This window comes from Idiotropiscis lumnitzeri, chromosome 12 (assembly GCF_059441095.1).
Source record: "Idiotropiscis lumnitzeri isolate Australia: NSW breed Sydney's pygmy pipehorse chromosome 12, RoL_Ilum_1.0, whole genome shotgun sequence".
Classification (NCBI taxonomy): domain Eukaryota; kingdom Metazoa; phylum Chordata; class Actinopteri; order Syngnathiformes; family Syngnathidae; genus Idiotropiscis; species Idiotropiscis lumnitzeri.
Genome location: NC_142402.1, coordinates 20,979,982 through 21,003,083, shown reverse-complemented (window position 1 = coordinate 21,003,083; position 23,102 = coordinate 20,979,982). Strand labels below are relative to the sequence as shown.

General features: G+C 43.0%; 4 protein-coding genes across 7 annotated transcripts in view; 3 read left to right on the top strand and 1 right to left on the bottom strand.

Annotated features, from left to right (window-relative positions):
• The window catches only part of rock1 (Rho-associated, coiled-coil containing protein kinase 1), a 30,395-nt gene extending 25,511 nt beyond the window's left edge, over nt 1-4,884 (top strand). The window contains exons 28-34 of one of the 4 annotated variants that reach the window (XM_088310788.1): nt 210-280; nt 357-445; nt 535-613; nt 992-1,250; nt 1,335-1,542; nt 2,203-2,273; nt 3,334-4,884. In XM_088310788.1, coding sequence (XP_088166914.1) covers nt 210-280; nt 357-445; nt 535-613; nt 992-1,250; nt 1,335-1,542; nt 2,203-2,254 — 758 coding nt within the window. In that variant the 3' untranslated portion in view covers nt 2,255-2,273; nt 3,334-4,884. Of the gene's footprint in view, nt 1-209; nt 281-356; nt 446-534; nt 614-991; nt 1,251-1,334; nt 1,543-2,202 lie in introns of those variants that run through there. The other 3 variants (XM_088310787.1, XM_088310789.1, XR_015846121.1) reach the window with 3 other exon arrangements.
• Nucleotides 4,885-5,817: 933 nt separating this feature from the next.
• On the top strand, nt 5,818-12,210 carry usp14 (ubiquitin specific peptidase 14 (tRNA-guanine transglycosylase)). The gene is made up of 16 exons (XM_088311648.1): nt 5,818-6,011; nt 7,265-7,410; nt 7,714-7,746; nt 7,817-7,921; nt 8,571-8,674; nt 8,743-8,801; nt 8,949-9,079; nt 9,152-9,232; nt 9,309-9,391; nt 9,469-9,583; nt 9,996-10,061; nt 10,220-10,312; nt 10,387-10,518; nt 10,588-10,657; nt 10,919-11,026; nt 11,139-12,210. Exons 1-16 carry the CDS (start codon nt 5,996-5,998, stop codon nt 11,291-11,293), a joined length of 1,497 nt encoding a protein of 498 aa, XP_088167774.1. The 5' UTR covers nt 5,818-5,995; the 3' UTR covers nt 11,294-12,210.
• On the bottom strand, nt 12,206-16,820 carry thoc1 (THO complex 1). The gene is made up of 21 exons (XM_088311647.1): nt 16,730-16,820; nt 16,465-16,538; nt 16,332-16,392; nt 16,182-16,251; nt 15,768-15,886; nt 15,641-15,689; nt 15,474-15,569; nt 15,249-15,331; nt 14,955-15,028; nt 14,771-14,879; nt 14,566-14,700; nt 14,172-14,272; nt 13,999-14,065; nt 13,705-13,755; nt 13,555-13,625; nt 13,382-13,477; nt 13,238-13,303; nt 13,063-13,146; nt 12,832-12,979; nt 12,670-12,757; nt 12,206-12,579 (listed from the first exon to the last, which is right to left on the bottom strand). The coding sequence occupies exons 1-21, from the start codon at nt 16,775-16,777 to the stop codon at nt 12,302-12,304; spliced, it is 1,968 nt and encodes a 655-aa protein (XP_088167773.1). The 5' UTR covers nt 16,778-16,820; the 3' UTR covers nt 12,206-12,301.
• Nucleotides 16,821-19,026: 2,206 nt separating this feature from the next.
• The window catches only part of crhr2 (corticotropin releasing hormone receptor 2), a 57,003-nt gene continuing 52,927 nt past the window's right edge, over nt 19,027-23,102 (top strand). The window contains exon 1 of the mRNA XM_088311099.1: nt 19,027-19,249. The gene's annotated coding sequence lies outside the window, so the exon portion shown is untranslated. The remainder of the gene's footprint in view (nt 19,250-23,102) is intronic.

Genomic DNA, 23,102 nt, shown 5'->3' with positions numbered 1-23,102 from the left:
TTCCTAACATGTCTATTGTCTTCCCTTGCATGAAGTATCTCAACTTGTCTCCCGTTGCCTCCTAAAGTGCTGAAAAGCTGGCTCGTAGTTAATCTTTTTTTTTTGGTTTCTTCCACCCAACTTAAGTTTTGCATGGCCCGCTTCAACGTTGCCTCTTAATGCGCACGTTTGGCGTGTAACTTTTTGTCCCATGTCTGCTCCTTTTACAGAATCCAGACTGGAGGGCTGGTTGTCTATTCCTAACCGCACAAATATCAAGCGATACGGCTGGAAGAAGCAGGTATTTGTACTTGTGCAGCATCCAAGACGTTGTTCCCATCTTGGCCCGTCTCATTGTGTCATCAATGTTGTTCCAGTATGTTGTGGTGAGCAGCAAGAAGATTTTGTTCTACAATGACGAGCAAGATAAGGAGCAGTCCAACCCTTCCATGGTACTAGATATCGAGTGAGTCAGCCTGAGAGCAGCCGTATCCAAAACGGACGTAGAATGTTAATGGTGGTCGGGAGTTGTGATTGTTGGCCGTCTCCCTGCAGCAAACTCTTTCACGTGAGACCAGTGACACAAGGAGACGTGTACCGAGCCGAGACTGAAGAGATTCCAAGAATATTCCAGGTAAAAATGGCCGTTGCTTGAGTTTTGTTTCTGGGCTTGTCATGAACATGAGCATTTAAAAAAAAAAATTCAAAATTGGACCTACGTTTTTTTATTGGACAGCAGCGATATGTTAAATCTATATAAAAAAAAAACGACTAAACATATTTAAAAATGAACGGGTCTCTTTCACAGGACAACAACGATATTTAATGTTATTTTATGAAATAATAAAAGCAAGAGCATGCTTATAAAATATTTATATAAGAGGAATGATTTATTTCGCTTGTGTGAAAATGACATGAGAATTTCTGTCCAGTATATTATATATCATTATTCTGACGATATTATCTACTCATTTATGAGGATCGCCTTAACGTGACTATGATGGGCTTTCAGATTCTGTACGCCAACGAGGGCGAGTGCAGGAAAGAGGCCGACATGGAGACGGTCCCTCAGGGCGACAAGAATTGCCTGCCTCACAAAGGCCACGAGTTCATCCCCACCCTCTACCACTTCCCCTCCAATTGCGAGGCGTGCTCCAAGCCGCTGTGGCACGTCTTCAAGCCGCCGCCGGCGCTCGAGTGCCGCCGATGCCACGTCAAGTGCCACAAGGACCACCTGGACAAGAAGGAGGACGTCATCGCCCCTTGCAAAGGTAAAGTCGTGAGAGTCCCGCAAACATTTGCGTTGCGGTTTCATGGTAAACTCAACCCATTTTTTTGGGGTGGGGGGTTTGCAGTAAACTACGACGTGACCTCGGCACGGGACATGCTCCTGCTGGCTCTGACCCAAGATGAGCAGAAGAAGTGGATCGGCCATCTTGGAAAGAAGATCCCCAAAACGCCACCGACCACCTTTTCGAGAGCCTCGCCTCGCTCCATGTCCACTCGACCAGGACCCAACCAGTCCTTCCGCAAAAACCCAAAAAGCAATACCGCCAAACTGAGGTAACGCTTGGCAACAGTTTTGTTCCGATTAATTCTCTGGACCCCAAACATGTTCATGTCAACGGGCTACCACGTGACATGAACTCGTGAACTTTTACTAAATCCTTAAATATGTCAGTATTACCACTATTGAAGATATTGACTCAATGTAAAATATATCAGATTTATCATATCTTCTCTTTTAGTGACCACGTGAGTTTATTTACTCAACTATAGCGTCTGTTAACGGAGGGCTTCATTTCTGATGACGTCAGCTTTCCAGCCACAAGTAATCATTTTCAGGCCTATGTTGAAAGTGTTCAGCTTTACTGATGCCATACGGAAAGTGTTCCGGCAACACTTGGTCTATTAGCACCCCCTGGTGGCACCACCATGTCTGTCTGTCTGTTTGTTTGTTTTTCTAATGGGCAAAAACAGACGTCTGTTTTATTTTAGCCATGATTTGAGGAAGTATAGTGTTGACTGATGTGTTTGTCGCCACATTTTGTAACACAATCCAAATGACAAGTTTGTTGTTCCCATACATCCATTGAATGTGTGATGAACGTGAGCATGTGCAAGCGGCTGTGTCTTTTCCCTCCTCGCTCGCGTTGGCCTGTGATGAAGTGCTGGACTCAAGTCACGTGACCTTCTTGCTGTCTGTCTCCTCCTGTGTTGTAGCCGAGCGCAGTCCAGCCTCTACGCGGCAGACACAACATCCAGCACTTGTTGACAGGAGACGCTTCGCAAAAGTGTGGATGTGTTTTGTTTCGGGTTTTTTCTAAGTCTATTTATTATTTTTGTTCCTATCATCCTCATTATTAACTTGGTGTTTCCAACACGAGACACTTGATGCTCACTTTGTTGGTCGGTTGGTTGTCGCCTTCAGCTCACATGTGGGATTCTTCCGCTATTGACACCGAGGCTGAATTTACACTGCAGGTCCCAAGTGTCCGATTCTGATCTCATGCCGATATTATCAGATTTTATTTTTTTTGGGGCTCTCTATTTCCATGTACGCTTCAAGCGTCATACGTTTACACAGATGCAACACGTGCAGCAGCCAAAATTGCTCACAAACAATTCCACAAGTGTCAAGCGACAGTTAGACGGGCACAAATCCAGATTTTGCGGCGAGGCAGAATGAGAAACAAATTGCATAGTTCGGTAGGTGTGGTTTGACCGACGTGAGGTTGCAGGTGAGCTGGAATCGATCCCAATCACACACGGAACTGGCCGCCAGCCCATCGAAGCGCGCATGTAGGCAGCAACAATTCACGTTGACGACTATCGGCAGTTTAGAAATTTGCATTCCTGAGCAAAGGCGCGCAAGCCGTCGGGAAATGGACTTTGAGGGTCTTTGAGTCGCGACTTTTCACCACACGAACGCGACACATACCGGTTGGTGGACGTTAGTGGACTGTTTATCATGTCCGGGAAAATCTTAGGCCCATTTTATTTATCGGACAAAAATTTTATATTGTAGATATCATGACAGGCCAACCTGAAAATATCGGATTCCATGACGCCTATCCGAATTGTGCCACTTGAGAGCAAAAAAACCAAAATCTGAATTGTGTCACTTGAATTATGCGGTGTGAATCCAGCCGCGTGTTGTGAAGCAAGACTAACATTTGGTGCACACAAAATGTTTAGATTTTTGTACTCACCTTTTACAGTCAGACAGAAAATGTGTTGAAGGTTGTTCCTCTTGTGTGGGCTACTAACAATGCTCAAGGTAGTTTTTTCAGTTTTTTTTTTTTTTTCGTTTTGTCTCTTTTACTGGACACCTGTCTCTGCTCTTTCTTGCAGCTAACCGTCTCAACCGTCGGACTTGTTTTTCCCTGGACTGTTCTGTACTTTCCCCTCCTTGTTCATCTTCCAACATGGACAATTTGTTGACGGTGATATTATTAAACAAGACGTTAAGGACCCGCCCCCCTCCCCTCACCTGATGGACATCACCACGTTTCTTCAAGAAAATGTCGCCCTCGGCCCTGAAAGCATGAGGTGACGCTGAGATTTCTCTCTGACTTTTGGGGATGCGGGGGTGTTGCCGGGACAGTGTTCACTTTTAAGGTACTGTCATCCAGGTGTTCCAGATGTGCCGTGAGTGCTCGTATCTCAGGGCTGGAAAAATAGAAGAAAAGAAAAATGCCTGACAAGATCTTTAAATGCAAGCAGACTTCTGTTTCCGTTGGATAAATATGACTGATGCCTTCATCTAATCCTTTCTGGCCTTTCTTTTTTTTATTTTTTTTTTTATTACTCTCCAAGTCAGTTTATCAGGTTTGGAAACAAGAGTATTGGGACACGAGTATTAGATGTATTGAGTAAGATCATCATTTAAATCTATGCATTATTTTATTATTCTAATTATTTTTATTGCTCCCAAGCCATAAGGAAACTTCCATTATAGTGGCGTATAGGAGCCCCTCAAACTTCCATCACTTTTTTTTTCTGTTTATTTGGTACATTGTCTCTTGTGATATATATATTTTTTCTTGCTTGTATTGTTTTTTTTTTAATGTATTGCCTTACATTGATTCCTAAACAAATGGTTCAAAAAGGAAAAACATTAAGTTAACAAATGTAAAACTGCACTGTTTGAATTGTAAATTATTTGAAGAAGACTAAACAGGTGTAGCATTTGGCCCACCTCGTGCCTTAATAACCTTTTGAATATTGATTTTACTGCCATATCTTTTTGTTTTATTCTTCATCCTTCCAAAACCAGACAAATCATAATGCTTCCATCTTTTTTTTTTTCCCTTTTCTTTTTTTTTTTTTTTAATATATATAATTAAATTGCCATACATGTGGTTTTATTGCAACTTAATTGGTTTGAGTATGTCGAGCAGGGGTGGGGAACATGCTTTTGATCCGGCCACAAAACATTTTAACACATAAATACTTGTAATATATAATATTAATAAACATGTTTGAGCGTAATAAATTTAGTAAGACTTTACTGAAAGAGTTCCCCACCTCCTGATATAAGGTATATATTAGATAACCTCTTTTTGGATGACTTGCAATGGAGAGAAAATGAAAGGCCCCACACTCAAGTCATTTGACAAATTTCGGGATTGTTGTCAGCAGCTCAGTGGCCAAGGTCCCGTTAATGCAAACACCCCCTCTGCAATGTAAATAATGAGAGACATAGGGATTATGGAATTACCTCGACAATTTTTATTTTATCTTGTTCTGTTTTGTTTTTAAAACTTATTTCCCGTTCAGTTAAAAGAGAAAAAAAAGCACTGGAACTCTGATATACTCTGGTCTTGGATAAGAAGTTGCATGGTTTATTTGCATTGGAGTCCGCACTGATGGATATGTCAATAAACATATCGTTATCATTCACTGGTGACTATTTTTAATGGTAATAGCATTATTTGCTTTTTTGGTCTTTACAGTATGAAACAACAAACAAAAACAGCTTAATGATGTTTGTTTGTTTTCCCATCTTCAGCACTATCATTCACTAACTTTTGATGTATAAAGAAAGAAATAGTTGTACTTTTGAGGGAACAACATGGTCATTTTGATGAGAGAGCAATTATTTTCCAAAACAGTTTTGCAGTGTTAAAAAGTAGTATATCTGCTTAGAAAATATAATTGAGTTAAAAGAATTATAGGCCTACTTTTGGGGGGGCGGCATATGTATTAAAATGTTTGAGGAGAAAAGTGGCAAAAATACTTTTTTAAATTGACGTATTTTAAAGAAAAAGTTGTGTATTTGTGAAGGGAAAAAACATCGTTTTGAAAATCGGAAGGAAAATCTTTCTTTTTCCACTAAAAAGTAGATATAGAAATTAATTGAGTTGAAGTGACCTTTTTTGTTTTTGGGGTTTTTTTTTCCAACAAAGTGGCTTCTAAAGATTTTTTTCTTTCTTTTTCCTTTTAAATCTTCTATTCATTTCTGTTCTAGTTATATGTTCCATAAAAAAAATAAAATAAAATCATCAAATGAGTTAGCAGGGGGTGAGTGCCGTACAGTTATTTAAAGGGTTGTGGGTGTGTGTTGTGGTTTTCAAATGTATTTTCCTTTGTTTTAATAGTAATTAAAAAAAATCATGTTTTAGTCTATTTTCCGCAAAAAGGTATACCAGGCATTTTTGCTGTTAAAAATTTTATATTTTCTTCCAGTAATGGCAGAGTTTCGAAGAATTTTTTAAATAATGTTAGATTTTCGTTCGGCCCGTCGTTTTTGTATTTATTTAACGATAGTTTACATGTATGTATATATATATTTTTTTTTAAGTATTTTAACATACGGCGAGAAAGTGAGGCGCCGGGCATAGCGAGTCGATGCCAGAGCGCATCGATAAGTTCCCAGCATGTTGTTGCAGCGTCATTCTATTTGAATGAAGTTCAGACTGCGCTCAACTACAAGCCAAGCCAACTCATTCGCGCTCCGGCGGACTGAAAACAGGACAGAAACAACAGTTCGGGACCTAGCAGCTTGCCAAGTATGCCGGTGTTTTCAGGTACGCGCTCGTTGTTAGCACGAAATGTGAAATAAGAAAAGAAACAAACTTGAAATGAGTCCTCATGCTTCAGCGCACGCACGTAATTTAGCCTGTTAGCTCGGCTAGCTTCATGTGCGGTTAGCGTGCTAACGGCTACAGTCGTCTTTTACGTGGTCATATTGGGCTAGTAGTCAAGAGACGGGACGGTAAATGACACGTAACTAACAATCATCTTATAATGGTGTTATGTTTGATATTAAGTGTCTGTGGCTCTCGAGCCGGCTACTTGTAGTAACTAGCTTGTTCCGGCTAACTCAGCTGGTTGGGCTATGCAGGTAAGCACTTTATCATGACTTAAAGCACACGTTTGTCAAAAACACCAATTCTCGACGATGTACTATTTCTTAAGATTGTAAATAACATGCATTGAAATGTCACTGACTCAAACTGGACGGTACACAAGTCCGAGTAGCAATGCTAACAACGCTAGCCGAGCCACAAGTGAACACACGGAAGTCATCATTTTGGGTGAAGACACCAACAATTACAAGGTGTATTAAATTCATAAATAGAGATACTCGTTGTCTTTATGTGTCAAGAAAGCAACTGCAATACCAGCACTACCTGTCACACACTAGCTTAGCATGTCAACAGCTAGCTCCTCGTCTTGCTCTCCCAGACAGGTACTGACTCTTGCTAACTTTTTTTCCTGCTGTGTCATACACCGAAGGAGCGCTACAGCTTCTCAGTCTGTGCTCCATCATTCACTGGAGTCTCACTTTTCGCAGTGATAGTTTCCTTTCTCACACACATAAATCTCTACCTTCTTTTTAATAAGATCCTGAAAGGTTGTTTGTATTCACATCTGAAAAATGGCTGCATTTCATTGTGGCTTTCAATGTTGGCTTTTGGAAGGTACAAAGCTGCTGCCTCCAACACAGAAAATTGACACCCTACTTAAAAGGAGGGTTATAATTCAATATAGATGCCAAAAGATAGCAACAAAGCTCTTAAAACGCAGTGGGCCATAAATTATCAACACTGTGCTTCTAGCAGCTATTCCAGCATGAAGCCATGGTGCATAAACAACCGACACCTGTAGTTAAATTACTCTGCACAAATATTGAGGCTTAGCAACGGTATTAGCAAACATACAAGCCAAAATAACTCATACGCACAAATATGTAGATGTCGTACAGCAGATGAGCACGACTGCAACATTCGCCTTTTGCGTTCCGTCTTCGTTCATGTGCTTTTTTTCCCTCACGCAGTCAATGTGAAATGGGGCAAAGAGAAGTTTGACGCTGTGGAGCTGAACACCGAGGAGCCTCCCATGGTGTTCAAGGCTCAGCTTTTTGCCCTGACAGGAGTGCAGCCGGACCGACAGAAGGTGATGGTGAAGGGAGGCACGCTCAAGGTAAAACTCGTGCACGGTTTGCCTCTGACGCTTTGCTCGCGGAATGACGAGGCCGATCAGCCTCGGCACTTGAACGAGTCTGTGTAAATCCATCTTTACTGTTCTGAATGTGTGCTTCGTGTATATTCGTCATCATCTTGGAACTCTTGCTAAGGCCGCTTCATCATTTGGAAAGCGTAAAAGGATGAAGAAAAAGATGCAGAATAAATTCTGTAAATGCCATGCACTCGTTCCAACTTGTCTGTGCTGAGCACATTGAGGTTGTCTAGTTACGTATTAATTCAGGCTGCCGCTCCATTTCAGGATGACGAGTGGGGGAACATCAAATTGAAAAATGTGAGTATCGAAGCACTTGCAATGAATTGAGCGTGAGACAAGGATGCATTTAAATGCAACATGTGTTTAGGGGATGACTCTGCTGATGATGGGATCCGCGGAAGCTCTGCCCGAGGAGCCTGCCGTCCGGCCCATGTTTGTGGAAGACATGACCGATGAGCAGCTGGCCTCAGCCGTGAGTATACGAATGGCCGACGTACGGCCACATACCAATCTTAAATCTGGCCAACGTGACCATTAAATTATCAACAGCCCCGAAGTTGTTGTGAATATAGCCATTTTTTTGCTAAACATTGTTCATTAAAATGTATTCACTTTATCAAAATCTAATTCAGTCATTCGATTGAGTTTTTGTTCATAATGCAATGAATAGAATAAATGTAGAACACGTAATTCAGCGTTATTATTTTATGAATTGTAATTGCAACATTGTCGGTATAAGCCGACTAAAAAATGACAACAATTATTTTATGATTATTAAAAATACTGTTTGTAGCATTCATTGGCAAGTTGTCCCTAAAATAATGTCAATTTAGAAGTATTATTAAAATATGCTTTTATTTTAATTACAGGTAATTAAATATTACTGATCTTGTTGTAATAAAATTGAAAGAAAAAGTGATTTTTTTTTTTTTATTCGTTCATTATTTTACATTTACATTTATTTGATGAAGTGGTTAGTTGGCCCATCTGTCGGTTTAAAAAAATAAATAAATGAACAAATGTGGCCCTTGAGCCCCAAAGTTTTCGAGCGCTGTGCTTCCGTCATAAATATGAAGCCGTCAACTGAAAAATTGAAGCATCTGTTTGCGATTCCTCTTCAGATGGACGTTCCCTGCGGCCTGACCAATCTGGGCAACACCTGCTACATGAACGCCACCGTGCAGTGTCTGCGCTCTGTGCCCGAGCTCAAGACGGCACTCAGAAAGTCAGTTTGTGATCCGGAATCACACCCGCGGCTGCCGTTCGCTTGACGACAAGTGTCTCCCTCTGCAGGTACACCGGTGCGCTGCGATCTTCAGGGCCCAACGCGTCGTCACAGTACATCACGGCAGGTAGGCGGGCGGCCGGCACGCGCCACCGTCCATTTGCCGCAGCGTTCGCCCTCAGCGGGGTAGCGGGGGCGGGGCTGTCGCCTATCGCGGGCGACCGGTCGCCATCCAATCGCGTAGATTCATTTGGCGTCCTGTTTGTGTCCGCAGCTCTCCGCGACTTATACGAGACCATGGACAAAACCTCGTCCAGCCTGCCTCCCATCATCCTTCTGCAGTTCCTCCACATGGCCTTCCCACAGTTTGCCGAGAAGGGCGATCAGGGACAATACCTGCAGCAGGTTTGGAACCGGCTCGGAGCCAAACGGCAACGAAACGGCTCTCTTGTTAATTGCCTTCTTTGTTCCGTTCAGGATGCGAACGAATGTTGGCTGCAGATGATGAGAGTTCTTCAGCAGAAGCTGGAGCCACTCGAGCCAAAGACTCCCATGGAGGTGGAACACGCGCGCGCGCACACGAACGAAGCATTGTTGAAACATAACATTGATCAAAAAATCCGTTTCATTTCAGACTGACGCTGAGAGTGGAGCCGCTTCTGCCTCCTCGAAGAAGAACTTTATTGACCAGTATTTTGGTGTCGAGTTTGAGACGACGTATCCTTTGTAGATTTTTGAGCTCACAATACCGTCCAGTCGAATTTTTGTTTTTTGGCCCCTTAAGTCTCGTTCAGCATGAAATGCACAGAGTCGGAGGAGGAGGAGCCAATCAAGGGCAAAGAAAGTCAGCTCCAGCTCAGCTGCTTCATCAACCAGGAAGTCAAGTACTTGGCAACAGGACTGAGGCTGGTATGTGCATGACGCGGACCAACGCGTCATCTCTTCACTCTCACATTTTTTAGTCTCCATTATTCTATTTTTTATCCCATAGAAAAATAAAAATAAAAAGTTTTGCATCATTAAGCATCAATACAAAATATGCCTGCGAAGTTCAGCTATGTTACATCCGCACATGTATTTACAAAAAAAAAATAATAATAATAATTTGAGGGGTAAATGTTTGTTCGGTTATGTCAAATTGCAACATTTTTTTCACATGACAAAGTGAAATTCTGGGAAATGCAGGAATATGGAAACAAGCCTCGTAAAACGTTTTGTCACAAGAATGCTTTTGATTGGCGGAGAAAATAGTTTTGTTCAGCATTGAATGGGTGTTTGGCTTTGGCATTTCCGTGGTAACCGTCATGGCTCATGTGCGCAGAGACTTCAGGAAGAAATCACCAAAATGTCAACCAGCTTGGACCGAAATGCTCTCTACATCAAATCTGTAAGTGACCAACAATGGGGTGGGGCCAGCTCAACATGGGCGTGGATGTGCAATCACACATTGTTTTTCTAGGGCAAAAGAAAAAATACGGTTCCTTCTTAGGTCACTAAAATAGTCTGTCTTCTTTTTTGTCCTTGTCCTGTTGTTCCTTTCGTCAGTCAAAGCTGAGTCGCCTCCCTGCCTACTTGACGGTCCAGATGGTTCGGTTCTACTACAAGGAGAAAGAGTCTGTGAACGCCAAAGTGCTGAAGGTGGCTCACGACCGCAAGCGGCTCTCTCTTTCACCGTCGGTTGGTTTTCCTGACACTGCGTTTGCTGCTTTCAGGACGTGAAGTTCCCCCTGATGCTGGACGTGTACGAGCTTTGCACGGCCGAGGTGCAGGAGAGCATGCTGGCCACCCGGTCAAAGTTCAAGGAGGTGGAGGACAAGAAGCTGGAGAAGCAGCAGCAGAAGAAGGTGAAGTCGTCATTACATCACTTCCTGCTCCATGTTTGATCTGGTGATTTTTAATATCACATTTTGTAGCCCAAGCAGGAGACAAAGAAAGAAGGCTCAGAAAAGGAGGTGAAATACCAGCCCTTCTCCTTTGCTCATGGTGAGTTGTGACATCACGGATCATGTGACTTCAATCCAAATTGCCATCACTTGCAACTAAGCTGTTGTAAGGAGATTAGATATCTGCGGCTATTACATCATCTGTCTGTGTTCAAATATCAGTTGGTCAAAGGATTGTAACTAAAAGATCATTGCTAGTTTTGTTAGCCCATCTACGGCTTTTCGAAATTAAAATCCATTGCGAGCGTGTCCGGCGGCACGATTGTTCAATTTAATTTCGAGTTTCATGTCTTGTTTGCAGACGTGGGCTCCAACAACAGCGGCTACTACGACTTGCAGGCGGTGCTGACGCATCAAGGTCGCTCCAGCTCGTCGGGGCACTATGTGGGTTGGGTCAAGAGGAAAGAAGGTAGCCTGGACACACATTCATGCGACAATCAAAATGATTTGCCCTTTTTTTTTTTTTTTGCCAATGATCAAGTTGAATCTAATCACTCACGCTTTCCTTTGCTTCGCCGCAGACGAGTGGGTAAAGTTTGACGACGACAAGGTGAGTGTGGTGTCACCGGAGGACATCCTGCGGCTGTCGGGCGGCGGCGACTGGCACATTGCGTATGTTCTACTTTACGGCCCGCGACGGCTGGAAATATTGGAGGAGGACAAGGAGGAACATTAACGCAACCATGTGGGACGGAGGCTTCCTCCAAATTTGCCATTTCCAAAAAACAAAACAAAAAAAACAACGCACTGTCTGCATAAGCTGTGCAATAAAACTGGTGTCTTTACTTAATGGATCACCTCAAATGTTTTTTTTTTCCGTTAGGTGTTAAAATTTCAACCATAGTGAGCTTAAAAGGAAAAAAAAAAAGGACTGGATTTGAATGAGAGGCTGTTAATGTTTTATACGTGTCATCTGGTTTTTAAGGTGCAACTCTTTGCACTCGCTTGAGTCGCGCCCCTCTTCTGGTTCACAGCAGTCGTGGGCAACCGACACTGACTTGCAGTAGAACACGCATGTTCTTCTTACAGCATTGGCACATTTTATGAGGCAGGGTCGCTCCTGTTTTTTCGGTTTGCTGAAAGATGCACAGATTCACTTGTTTTTGTACTCAAGCCAAGCCAGGTCCGACATGAAAATATTGCTTGTGCCAACTATGTTGGAATGAAGGGAGGAGCTTCATTGAAACTTGTCAACTAGAAAGAAGTCTGACTATGAGGGGGGGGGGGGGGGGGGGTCGTCGTGAGTACACAGACAAAATTCATGAATGGATTCAAACACAGAAAAAAAAGATGTTCATTGGTTACATTGTGTTAAATGGTTGAATTTTTGTTTTGGCCTTGCGAGTACGTACTTGATGTAAACTGCCCCCCCACTGATCCAAAAAAAAAAAAAAGGTTGCCCACCGCTGCTTGTGGACACTTTTGCCAAATGTTGACTTCGAACAGTCAAGACCAGTTCAACTGTTGAAGTTCCAAGTCTTATTGTGTCCTAAAAACTGAGCAATTTTATTTTTGCGTCATCTCCACTCTTGTTCTAACTTATTGACTGATGGCTTTTCATAAGTGCTGCAAATAAAAACAAAGTGTATGCTATTATGTATCAAAAGTCATCTTTAATGGGAAGCTAAGAAACACAAAAAGTTTCTACACTTAGTACAAAAAAAAAAACCCAAGTCAGGCTGGTTCAAGCCTCGCTGAGGTCGTCTGCCATTTTGGCGAAGCCGGCGGCGTTGAGGGCCGCCACCAGGCTCTCCACGGTGGCCTGCGCCCCTTCCCGGTCCTGCCAGGTGACCAGCAGCAGCTTGGCCCGGATGTCGGCGTCCTCGCTCTCGGCCTCGATCTCGCGCAGCTCGGCCGCTCGCATTTCCAAGTGCGAGGCCAGCGATTTCCAGCGGCCGCCCAGCTTGGCCGCCACGTCGTCCATCTGCTGGTTGCTCACCATCTTGCTCGGCATGCTCGGGCCTGGACGAGCAAAAGATGGGAGGCAATCCATGGGAAGAATATCTCTTTGTGCCATGAATTCAAGCACCGGATGACAAAATGGCATCTTACTGTCATTGCTGTCTTTGAGCAGATTGTCTCCGTTTTCGTCGTCGTCCTCGTCCTCGCCCGTCTTGATCTCCTCCGAGGGGATGTCCTTCTGTACGGTCACGTGACATGATCTCGTTGGCGGCCATTATGTTTTCATCATTCAAACTAGAAAGTGTTCCTTACGGGTAACTCCTTGGCCAGCTTGCTGACCATGCTGTCCAAGTAGTCGGCCAGACTGTTGAACTTCTGATTGGTGGGCTGAAAAAAGTGCGGGCTTCTTCTGGAGAGCAGCCGCAGCGCTCGCCAGCCGTAATTTGGGTTCCGGACGACCCTAGGTGAAGGAACGTACCGTTGGGAAATTGAGCCTTCTGCTGTGTAACTGAACTTTTTTTAATCAGGTTGAAGCTAACTTACTTGTACTCTTCCTCCACCATGTTGACCGGGTCGGCCTGCTCGATGGCTTCGGCAAAAAATTCATCGAGCGAGGGCATGAACTCCCTGACCACAAGAACAAAACAGAACGACTAAAATGCAGCTTCAAACTAAGATGAACAATTTGATAAAAAAAAAAAAATTGTAAAGGTTTTACCTGCTTTCTGACTTGCAGGCTTCGGTGTTGTCCAAGTTCAAGTTCCACAGGCGGGTCAGCTCATCACTTGATATATTAAAAAAAAAAGAAATTATAAAATGAACTTTTCTGAAGCAAGTTAAAAAGAGCAACAACAATTCTTACTTTCCCATGAAAATCTTTCTGTCGGGTCCTTTTCCCAGGAAGTCTTCTGGAGCCGCTCGTTTCCTGGTGGGCCGTTTGGGCTTGTCGTCGGTCGGCCTGAGAAACAAAGCATAAAAATGTTGCCGACGAAAAAAAGAAAAGAAAACAGCAGACATCCTTTCGCTCTGACGTACCGCTCCTTGACAAAGCTGGGACATCCTTCGTTTTTCCAAGCGATCCAGTTTTCTTCTGTGTTGAGGATGCGCTGTCGCAAACAAGGTGCAAATATAATATTAACTCGCCACGTCACGTTAGCTTTAGCAATAGCGCAAGCGATGACTTACTTCCACCATGGTGGCGAACTTGTCCCCGTCGGGAGGAATCTCTTTGAGAAGCTATGAGAGGGCGAAAAGAAGAAAGCTAAAAAAAAAAAAAATACTCGTAGGATGAGAAATGACAAAACACTTACGGTATGTAGCAAAATGGCAACCAAAGACAAATTCATTTTTACATTTTGCCAACTTTACAAAAAACATATATTTTTTTTTTTTTTTTTAAATATAAACATTCAAATTATTTGATTTTTTAAAAATGTTTTAGACTTTGTTATATAGATAAACCACAATGGCAGCATTTACCTGGTAAACTAGCTTTGTGGTTTCCTCAATCCACGCAGCCTGGTCGTCATTTAGCAAACAACTAGAGCTGTGGGGACAGAAAAAATATTCATAAAAAAAAAAAAAAAACGTTTTGTTTATTTTACATTTACTTGAGGAGTTGTTATTAACCCCCTCCCGCAACAAATGACTACCTTTTGAATTTGACTTGTCCTTTGAGGTACTGGAAGAGGATCAAGTACTGCAGCAGAATGTGGCGCCGGAAGTTGCTGTCGCTCAGCTGCAAGTCCATCAGCTGCACAGGTTGACAATAAGGTACATTAAACATTTTAAAAAAGAAAAGAAAAAATCATGAGCTTCTATGAAATATGAAGTCTGCCTGTTCCACTGTCTGCCACTAGATGGGGGTATAATACATCATTTTGTTTGATATTGTAAATCGAAAAAAGTAGACTGAAAACCTGAAGCATTACAGCTCAGCCTTTTGCTGATTGAATGTCAATCCCTTTTGATCCTGCTTTTTACGCCTACAGTAGAGTTACAATTCAAAGAGCAATAAAAAAAGAATATCAATCATAAAGATGTCACCTTTTCACTTGTGAGGAACTTTGCAAAGTAGACGTGCTCGCCACCGGCCGCCCGCAGCTCCTCCAGCTTCCTCTTGGACGCCTGCATGTCGTCCAGCTTGAAACTTTTGAATACGGCCAGCGTCTCGTCCGAGTACTGCGGCAAACCACGTTTGCGTGTTTCACATTCTCATGATGTCGCGAGCGGAGCGGCGACAGTCCCGTACCTTGAGGAAGGTCATCCAAGAGACTTTGTCGTAGCACTGCACCGGGTTTCGGAAGTAATCCTGAAGCGTCCAGAACTTTCTGTACAGGTTGTAGTCGATGGGGATGGAGCTAAAAAGCGCAACGTGAATGCCGGTGAGCAGCTTCATCGTTCAGGTGCTGTTTTTTTGCATGTATGTGACGTACCACGACGCAGGCGCTTCCTCCTCGCCCATCTCTCCTTCCTCCACCTCCATACCATCGTCCTTATCTTCTGAGTGCTGCCATGACAACCACATAGTCATTTCAACACATACCAAAAGACAAACAAAAAAGGCTTTCACAATATAAAAAAAAACACTTGAATCCCCCATCATGTACAGGTGAGATGAGCGGATGAAGCCATTTTTGCGAAAAAGCACCAGAAAGAGAAAACATGGATGACTACCACAGCACAAGAAGTGCAATTGGAACGCGTTGTATGAATTTGAACAAGCTAACCTTGAGTCCAAAAGTGCTTTCGTCTTCATTTTTGTTGAACACTGTGATGTTGTCCAGGTTGAACTGACTCTGGAGATTCAGACCTGCCGTCAACACAACACAACAAACTCATTACTAGCGAACAATAAATTACAACTCAAGCAAATTTCCGCAAAGTGGATACTAAGTTTTTTTATTTTGTTATTTAATGTGGTGGCGCGCTTCATACGCAGCACTTGCTCTTACCAGATTTTTCCGACAACGGGAAGAGACGAGCCAAGAAGAGTTGTATCCGTCCACAGAATACAGTGTTCTGAGACTTGGACAGACGCCGTAGAAGATCTAGAATGTTGACAAAAAGTGTGCAACTTGGAATTCAACAATTATGAAAGGCTTCAAAAACAATCGCTTACCATTACACATCCTCAACAGGTAGTTCTTGCCAGCAGTGTAAAATGAGTTCTGGGAGAGGAACAAAGTTTAGAAAATGAGCATTTAAAAGAAAAGACACTGAAGGGTGTTGTAAGTTTTTGTATTTACGGATTTCCACGTGGAGACGTTTTCCTCCACAAAGGTGAAGATGTTGTCACATTGATCCAGAGGAAGACTGTCCAGCACGTCCCCCAGCAGCACGAAAGGCGTCGTTGCAGAGCAGATACCTGCATGGATGCACGATGCTTTTGCAATTGGCCTTGTACAACCGCAACAAATATTGATCCATCCTTTTCTAGATTGCTTATCCACCTTAGTTTCATGGGTGAGTTGGAGAGAATCTCAGCTGAGTTTTGGTTGCAAAAAAAATCTTTAAAGCCATTCTTTTTTTTTTTTTTTTTTGCTCAAGGATAGAGTGTTTCTGTAATCAACAGTCCAGTAAAAATATTAAATGTATTTTCATCTTCATGTGATAGTGAGGAATGAATGAATGCACACTGGAAGCTCGTTGGAGATCATTACCTTCAGTGACTGCATCGATGCTCATGTAGATAAGAGACAAGTAGTCGTCACAACTCGACGCCTGGTCCACCTGCACACAAACGCAAACATCAGCTCTTCTGCAAGCGCATCTGTCACGACTAATACAAACCAAGAGTTGATATGGCTTACAATCTGCTCCCCGAGGAGCCCCCTAAAAGCCTGGTCCAGTGTGGTCTTCTTTTCAGTCTCACTGCAAAGCACGGTTAGCATACATGTGATGTTGTTGTGCTGGTTTAGCTGACGTACGATGGTGATCTCTTACTTTCCGGGGATGTGATGAAAAGCTTGTGTGATCGCTTTACTGCTTTTGTCGTCCAGCGCTTGTTTGGTGGATTCCTACGAGTTTACGACAGCGACATTTAACGTGAGACAACAGCAAACTGTTAGCATGTGCTACGTGCTAAATCTAGCAAAGAGGCAGTGGAAAAGAAGCGTAGCGGGTCACGATCTTTCTATTTTATGAGGACACAACACACCACTAAATTATGTACTTTTCGAAGAATATATACTGTTTGACATTTTCCCACCGTGAGCTTGTCTTTAGCCCCGATAAAATCAAACAAGGGAGGCGACATCTTTACACATCACACGCCGGAAGTCAAGCGAAACTACTTCCGGGTTGTTGCTATAAAAAAAAAAATCACTTAAACAGTATAATAATGTCACGTATTCAGTTAAAAAATAATCAATAATTAAAAAAAACCTGATATCAGGAAATGCGATTAGTAGGGATTAGTGGGATATCACTATTAAATAAAAAGGTCTAAAAAAAAAAAACGACTATTGGTCAAAAATTAAAACACAGTAAAACAAGAAAACTATTTCTGGATATTTGCAACCAAGGCTTTATAGGAAAAAAGAATTTAAAAAAGTAAACGTTCTGTCCGTGGGCACGCCGAGCCACTTTTGGCCTGCTGGTAGCAGTGTTGCACATTAGATTTCAAGAAACTCATCCATTATGCAATAGGCTTGTGCTGCGAAAATACAAATGAGTTTGACTTGAAAAATGAGTAAAAATGACCATTTACACTTCATAGCTTAAAATTTTTAAAGGTAGACACTTAGTTATTCAATGAAGTCGTTGAAAGGGTGAACAAGGTGGCAGAGTCCATTAAAATTCATCAGCCATTACAATATAGTGCACCGCCAGTTATTACAAATTCAACATGCTATTATTAATCGAATCTAAAAGGAATATATTCATATAATTGCCTAATATATTAGCTAGGAATAACACCTTTAAGTGCACTATGAATAATTGGTTATCTGCTGCTATTTGAAATTAAGGCAAGTGGTTAATGTTTGCAAATGTATTGTTTTTTATGCACAAACATGACCACATACACATACCAAAAAAATAATAATAATAATTTGCAAAAAAAAAAAAAAAAAGTGACAATGAATTTAAAACAAACCACCTCATATTCGAGGCCTCAATGAAGGCTTTCCTCATTTGACCTCATTTTGTCAACATAACCACACAGGATAAGTTTGATTGAAAATGATGAGGAAAACCTTTGACTTTAAAATGTCAGTGGGTGGGGAAGGTTGATGTCTGGCATCTTTCAAAGTGTCTCGTTTAATAGATGTGACTCAAAATAAATATTTGACGGCATCATGGTTGAAATCCAGCGTGAAATAAACCGCTTCATGTCAGGTATCATATTAAAGCCCGCCGATGAGGATGCTGGATTTAAGTGAGAGATTTTTCAATGTGATTTTGTCGAATGATGCAGTGACCAAAAATGCACTGTCATGTTTTTTTTTTATCCTTTTCTGACGGTCAAAAGGATTTACATTGGATCTGGTTGAACATTGTGGACTCAAATCGGAATAGCATCCCCCTCCCCTTCCTCTTTTGCTCTTTCTCTCTCTCTTTCTGTTTTCTCACTGCTTTGTTATTTCTAGATTCATATAATGAGAGCATCCCCCAACACTCTCCCATGTTTCCCCAGGCCTGGAAATAATCGAGCTCCTCAGTCCCGAGGGCCAAATAATTTGCGGAACGACACTCCGGGACAAAACGGGCGCGGGGCAACAAAAAGAGCATTGTGCCCTCGTTGGAGGAGGACAAACAGCAAAACAAGTTGGCCTACACAATGCTCCGACCTCCACCGGGGTTGAGCACATGAGGGATTAGACGTCGGTCACACGGCGCCCATTAAACTTCACGTGAAGACGTTTTGTGTCATATCAGGACCATAACAGGCTTCGTGTTATTGTGGATATTACGTTACTAAAGTCCAATGCAGATTGTTTGGTTTATGAGGTTTCATCTCCATTTAGCAGGAGCAAAATAGTGATCCACCGGACACTTTGGGGCAGCAGGCATCGAAAGGGTCAACGCCACAAGTGTGTTTTGTATTTTTCACTGTATTTTTTTTGGGGTGGGGGTGTGAAAAAGTGTCATATGGTTGATGGTGATGCAGGGGGAAAGTGTGCCCATACAAGTGTTAGCATACATTTGGAAATGGTGCCTTCAGGTAAAATAGGAAACAGACAGTGGCGGACGGTCAAGGCATTCAAAATCAAGAAATCATGATCATATTCTTCACATTGATGTCATATTATATCCTCGTGTTGAATTTTTAGGTTAGAGTTTTTATCCAATCAGAATTCAGCTCGCTGGTGTTGCCAGGCAGATTTCATCATACCAGTAGCACGCACTATTCGTCCGAGGCCTTCAGATACAATCGTGCGGACACCTGTTCGGTGTCTCAAGGGGGCTTTTCCCGTTGATAGACAGTTGCGATAGCTAATCAGATCACGAGTTGCTTACAGCTAGCCTTCTCGCTAGCCTTACGTTGAAGGTGATGTACGCGTTTTGTGATTAGATACTCACTCGTGACGGACAGCGCTAAACGGAATCATGACACCCGGAAGTCGTAACTAGCGACCGTTCGAAAATCTAAAATATATTCTTGCTATTTTAAAACACAATTGCCGAAGGAGGGAACGTGTGGATTAATTGAAGCTACAGTTGCGAGGACATTTTCAAGACGGACCTTTCAAGAGAAGCTACGTCGTCCAACACTCACTTAAACTGTGTAAGTGTCTTTTTGTCTATTTTTTTATGCTATTATGTGGGGGGGGGGGGGGGGTGATTCAAGCGGGACGAAGTAGGACTTCACTGAAGAATTAAATGCAAAGATTTTTGCCTAGAATGCTTAGATATGCTAAAATATTCTCAACCAATTTCGTCATTCCACACGACGTTAGTTTGCTGTTCAGCAGTTGACTGATGAGCAGTCCTGGCCGGCTGTACCCTAACGCTCCCCAAATAATGTTAATGCGTTCCAGAAAATGAATATCTCAACAAGGGACTTGTATCACAGTGAGAAAAGTTTGGAATTATTTGATGTGACTTTCAGCCTGTGAGTCATTTTGCGAGTTGAAGGAGGCACGATGCGGAACTTGGACTTGGACACCAAATAACGTTTGCGGCGCGTCGTAAAATGATTCGGGACACTGACGACGACGCGTTAATGATCACCTGGCACATCACGCAGCCGCGATGATGTTCCGATGTGCACCCCAGCGGAGCACCTCAGGCCCGGGATGGACGCACAATAAAGGACGTCAACAATCAATTGGGTCGATTTCAACAACCTTGACCAGATTAACATGAGAACACAACGTGTTGAGAAATGCTCCCAAAGTCGTTGCAAAGTTATTTAATGATTAGCTCAGCTTGTGCGCTCACATCACACACTCATAAGCCATAAAGAACAACAACAAGGAGAAAGAAATGATGGGAAGGACATTCGTGTGCAACGATGGAGAAAGGACACGTTTGCAAAACGCAGGAAAGATCATTGCAATTTATTAGCAAACGGGCTTACTTGGATTTTGAGCTCAAGGGCCAAAGGAAGTCGAGGGCCTATTGGAATTTTTTTATTATGATTTTTTTTATACGTCAATCACTGGTTAGTACGATGGCCTCACAGTGCAGAGGTTGTGGGTTTGATTCCGGCTGCGGCCTTCCTGTGTGGAGTTTGCATGTTCTCCCCATGTCTGCATGGGTTTCCTCCAGGTACTCCGGTTTCTTCCCACATTCCAAAAACTTGCACCGCAGGTTGATTGGACACTCGAAATTGCCCCTTGGTGTGATTGTGAGAATGAGTGCTTGTTCTTCTTCGTGTGCCCTGTGGTTGGCTGGCGACCAGTCCAGAGTGTGTTTGCTGAAAGTCACATTCTATACACACAGTAACTAGGCTGCTTACACATTTTTGACTGTGACTCAACATGCACAGATTAGCAAAATGGGCTTTTTGAAGGTTAAAATGTTTCATGCGCTCCGCTGTTGTGACTTTGAGCAGTGTGTTAATATTCTGCCCCATTGAGCAGGACAACCATCAGGAGTAAAGTCTTGTTGTCGGGGAAACCGATGCAACTTAAAGTACAGAACATGAATGAATGAATGAAAGACCTTCCTCCATCTTTTCCTTTTCCGCTGCTCGCGTCCACTTTGACGTTTGCACAGTAAATACTGAAAACGCTCTTTTGAAGCGTCCGCGACGCAACTGCAGATTTACAGGATTGTTTTGTTCATATTGTTGCTCTTGAAAGGGACAAAAACTCCTTTTGAGTGCACAAAGAAGCAGCTGCATGCTGCTGAGGTACACTCGGCTCATCTTCTTGCCAAGTGGAGAAGTCGGAAAAACTATTTATGGGACACCTATGAGCAGTGCCTTTTGGGATTGCGAACGCTCGATCACATGTTGACCGGCAAGCTTAAAACGGGCCTGCACATGTGCCATGGTGAACAGCGGGACCTTGCGAGACGTCAACATTTCCGCCCATTACGGCGCAGTGTGTCACCAAGCATTTTCTTGGTACTGACGACCCAATTGCCTTGAGATCATGAACAAGTTCCTAGCGTGGACTTGATTGATTCCGAGAACAGGTGTTGAGATCCGACGTATGGCTAATTGGTTTGACTGTTGATTGCGCGCGGCTGCGTGCCTGTCACATGGGCACCAGCCAGTCGGAGAGTTGGCGGGGATCAAATACATATTTTTCCACATTTTGTCACCTTTGCTCTAATGCGTTTTCAGTTATATTCTATGACCTTATAATAATCCCTTTATTAGTCCCACAATGGGGAAATTCGAGATTCGAACCCAGGCCTCCTGGGGAGACTGGGTCCTGAACGCGGCGCCTTAGACCACTCGGCCATCCTGGCAGCCACGAGATTCGAACCCAGGCCTCCTGGGGAGACTGGGTCCGGAACGCGGCGCCTTAGACCATCAAATTGGCGACGAAACTCGTTGAAAGTCCGCCAACTGTATTTACAATACATGCTATACTGCACTTTTCATTATCTTGCTGTTTTACTTTAAAACTCTTGGCATTATATTTGATCATTTATACAAGGTGGAGATAGAAATGGATTCATTGACAAGATAAAATATGCTAATCTTAATCATCACAATCGGGGTACATGACCCTTGATCAATAAGTAGACATGACTGCTGCTTTTAATGTAGACTTGGACAGTAGACAGGAAGTTGCACAAAAAAAAAAAACACTCCCAGTCATCCACCAACAATGACCTCCATGCTGGCAGTAACAGTTGACAAATGTTTGGATGGTCGTAGTTTCTCTGCTGTTTTCTGAAGCTGAGCCATGATTGGTCGTTATCCGAGCCCTGAGCCGCTGTGATGTCATTTTCAATTGACAGAGGTGACAAAATGGCCGCCACCTGCAATTGCTAAAACAGGGTGGGTTTTACTCATTAAGTTATATTCCATGAACGCAATATTGCAGTTTTGGAAAAAAAAAAAAAATAGGCCTTGGCAGTCAAATTCTCTTGTTGCAAGTTTTTGGAGTTCAATTCCCCCCCCCAAAAAAACCCAAACAATTTTTAACATGCGACCACCAGAATCGATGGAAAAAAAGGACATTGGACGGTGGAGGCTGGAGGGATGCCAGGGCTTCCGAGAACTGTCAAAGGGACCCCCGCCACCGCCCGTCCCATTTGAGCCCCCCTATTGCTCTGTGCATGATGCATTCAGGCGAGAGAAAAAAACCCAAGACCAAACAATTTGTGTTGGAGAATTTGTCACCATTTTGAACTGAACTAAAATCACCATGGTGTCAAACCATCGTCGGCGGCTGATTGGCCATTAGAGGGGCTTCCCTGGGGTCCGCTGCTTTGAAGGCCGGCCAGTGGAACCAACTTTGGCTCCACACGACCCCCCCGCTGGGCCAATGCCCGTATAAGATCCAGCACACTGGGGGCGGGAGAGCAGTCGCTTGGTCCAACTCCCTCCAATGGCGGTTCCGCAGCGGGCGTCCCAATGGGCTTTGTTGTGAACCGCTCATCTGCTGACTGCCGTTTTTTTTTTTTCAAAGCTGCTCTGGATTCCGAAGCCCAGTATTCATTTAAAATCTATTTGAATGGAACACCGCCTTGCTTCTCAAAACGTCCTCAGAATTTACAGTCACAGTGTTGTTTCAAATTTAAATCAACAGATTTCACAAATAGGTGGTTTCTTCCATTTCGGCATTTTAGGTCGATTACTCAATTTTTAGGAGCTTTTGAACGCCTGCAAGACTTTTGCAGGGGAAAAACGACAATAGAAAATTTAGTTGCCTGATCCAAACCTAATAGAGAATATTTTTAACTCACTGGAAGCAAAAAAAGGAAGGAAGCAAGAAGCAAGCGAAGGCATCAAATATTCATCAAAGGCCAATTTGATTATTTTTGCACTTGTTGGTGACAGAAATGAAAGCTGCAGGATCCTCAAACAAGCAAAGTTGGAAAATGATCACATGCACACTACCTCTCAGGGATTTGCCGCTCATGAAGATTTTTCAACGGTGGAGAAATTAAAAAATGTCATGACCTGATCTAAACCCACTCTGGTTTGTTTTTCACTAATTGCAGACAAAAAG

Coding starts and splice junctions, on each gene's coding strand:
- usp14 (XM_088311648.1), top strand. Junction 10,519..10,587: donor AGAAGCAGCAGCAGAAGAAG/GTGAAGTCGTCA, acceptor CACATTTTGTAG/CCCAAGCAGGAGACAAAGAA. Junction 10,658..10,918: donor GCCCTTCTCCTTTGCTCATG/GTGAGTTGTGAC, acceptor TCTTGTTTGCAG/ACGTGGGCTCCAACAACAGC.
- thoc1 (XM_088311647.1), bottom strand. CDS start 16,777: ATGTCGCCTCCCTTGTTTGATTTTATCGGGGCTAAAGACAAGCTCACG. Junction 16,393..16,464: donor TTTCATCACATCCCCGGAAA/GTAAGAGATCAC, acceptor CGTGCTTTGCAG/TGAGACTGAAAAGAAGACCA. Junction 12,980..13,062: donor ATGGTGGAGGAAGAGTACAA/GTAAGTTAGCTT, acceptor TCCTTCACCTAG/GGTCGTCCGGAACCCAAATT.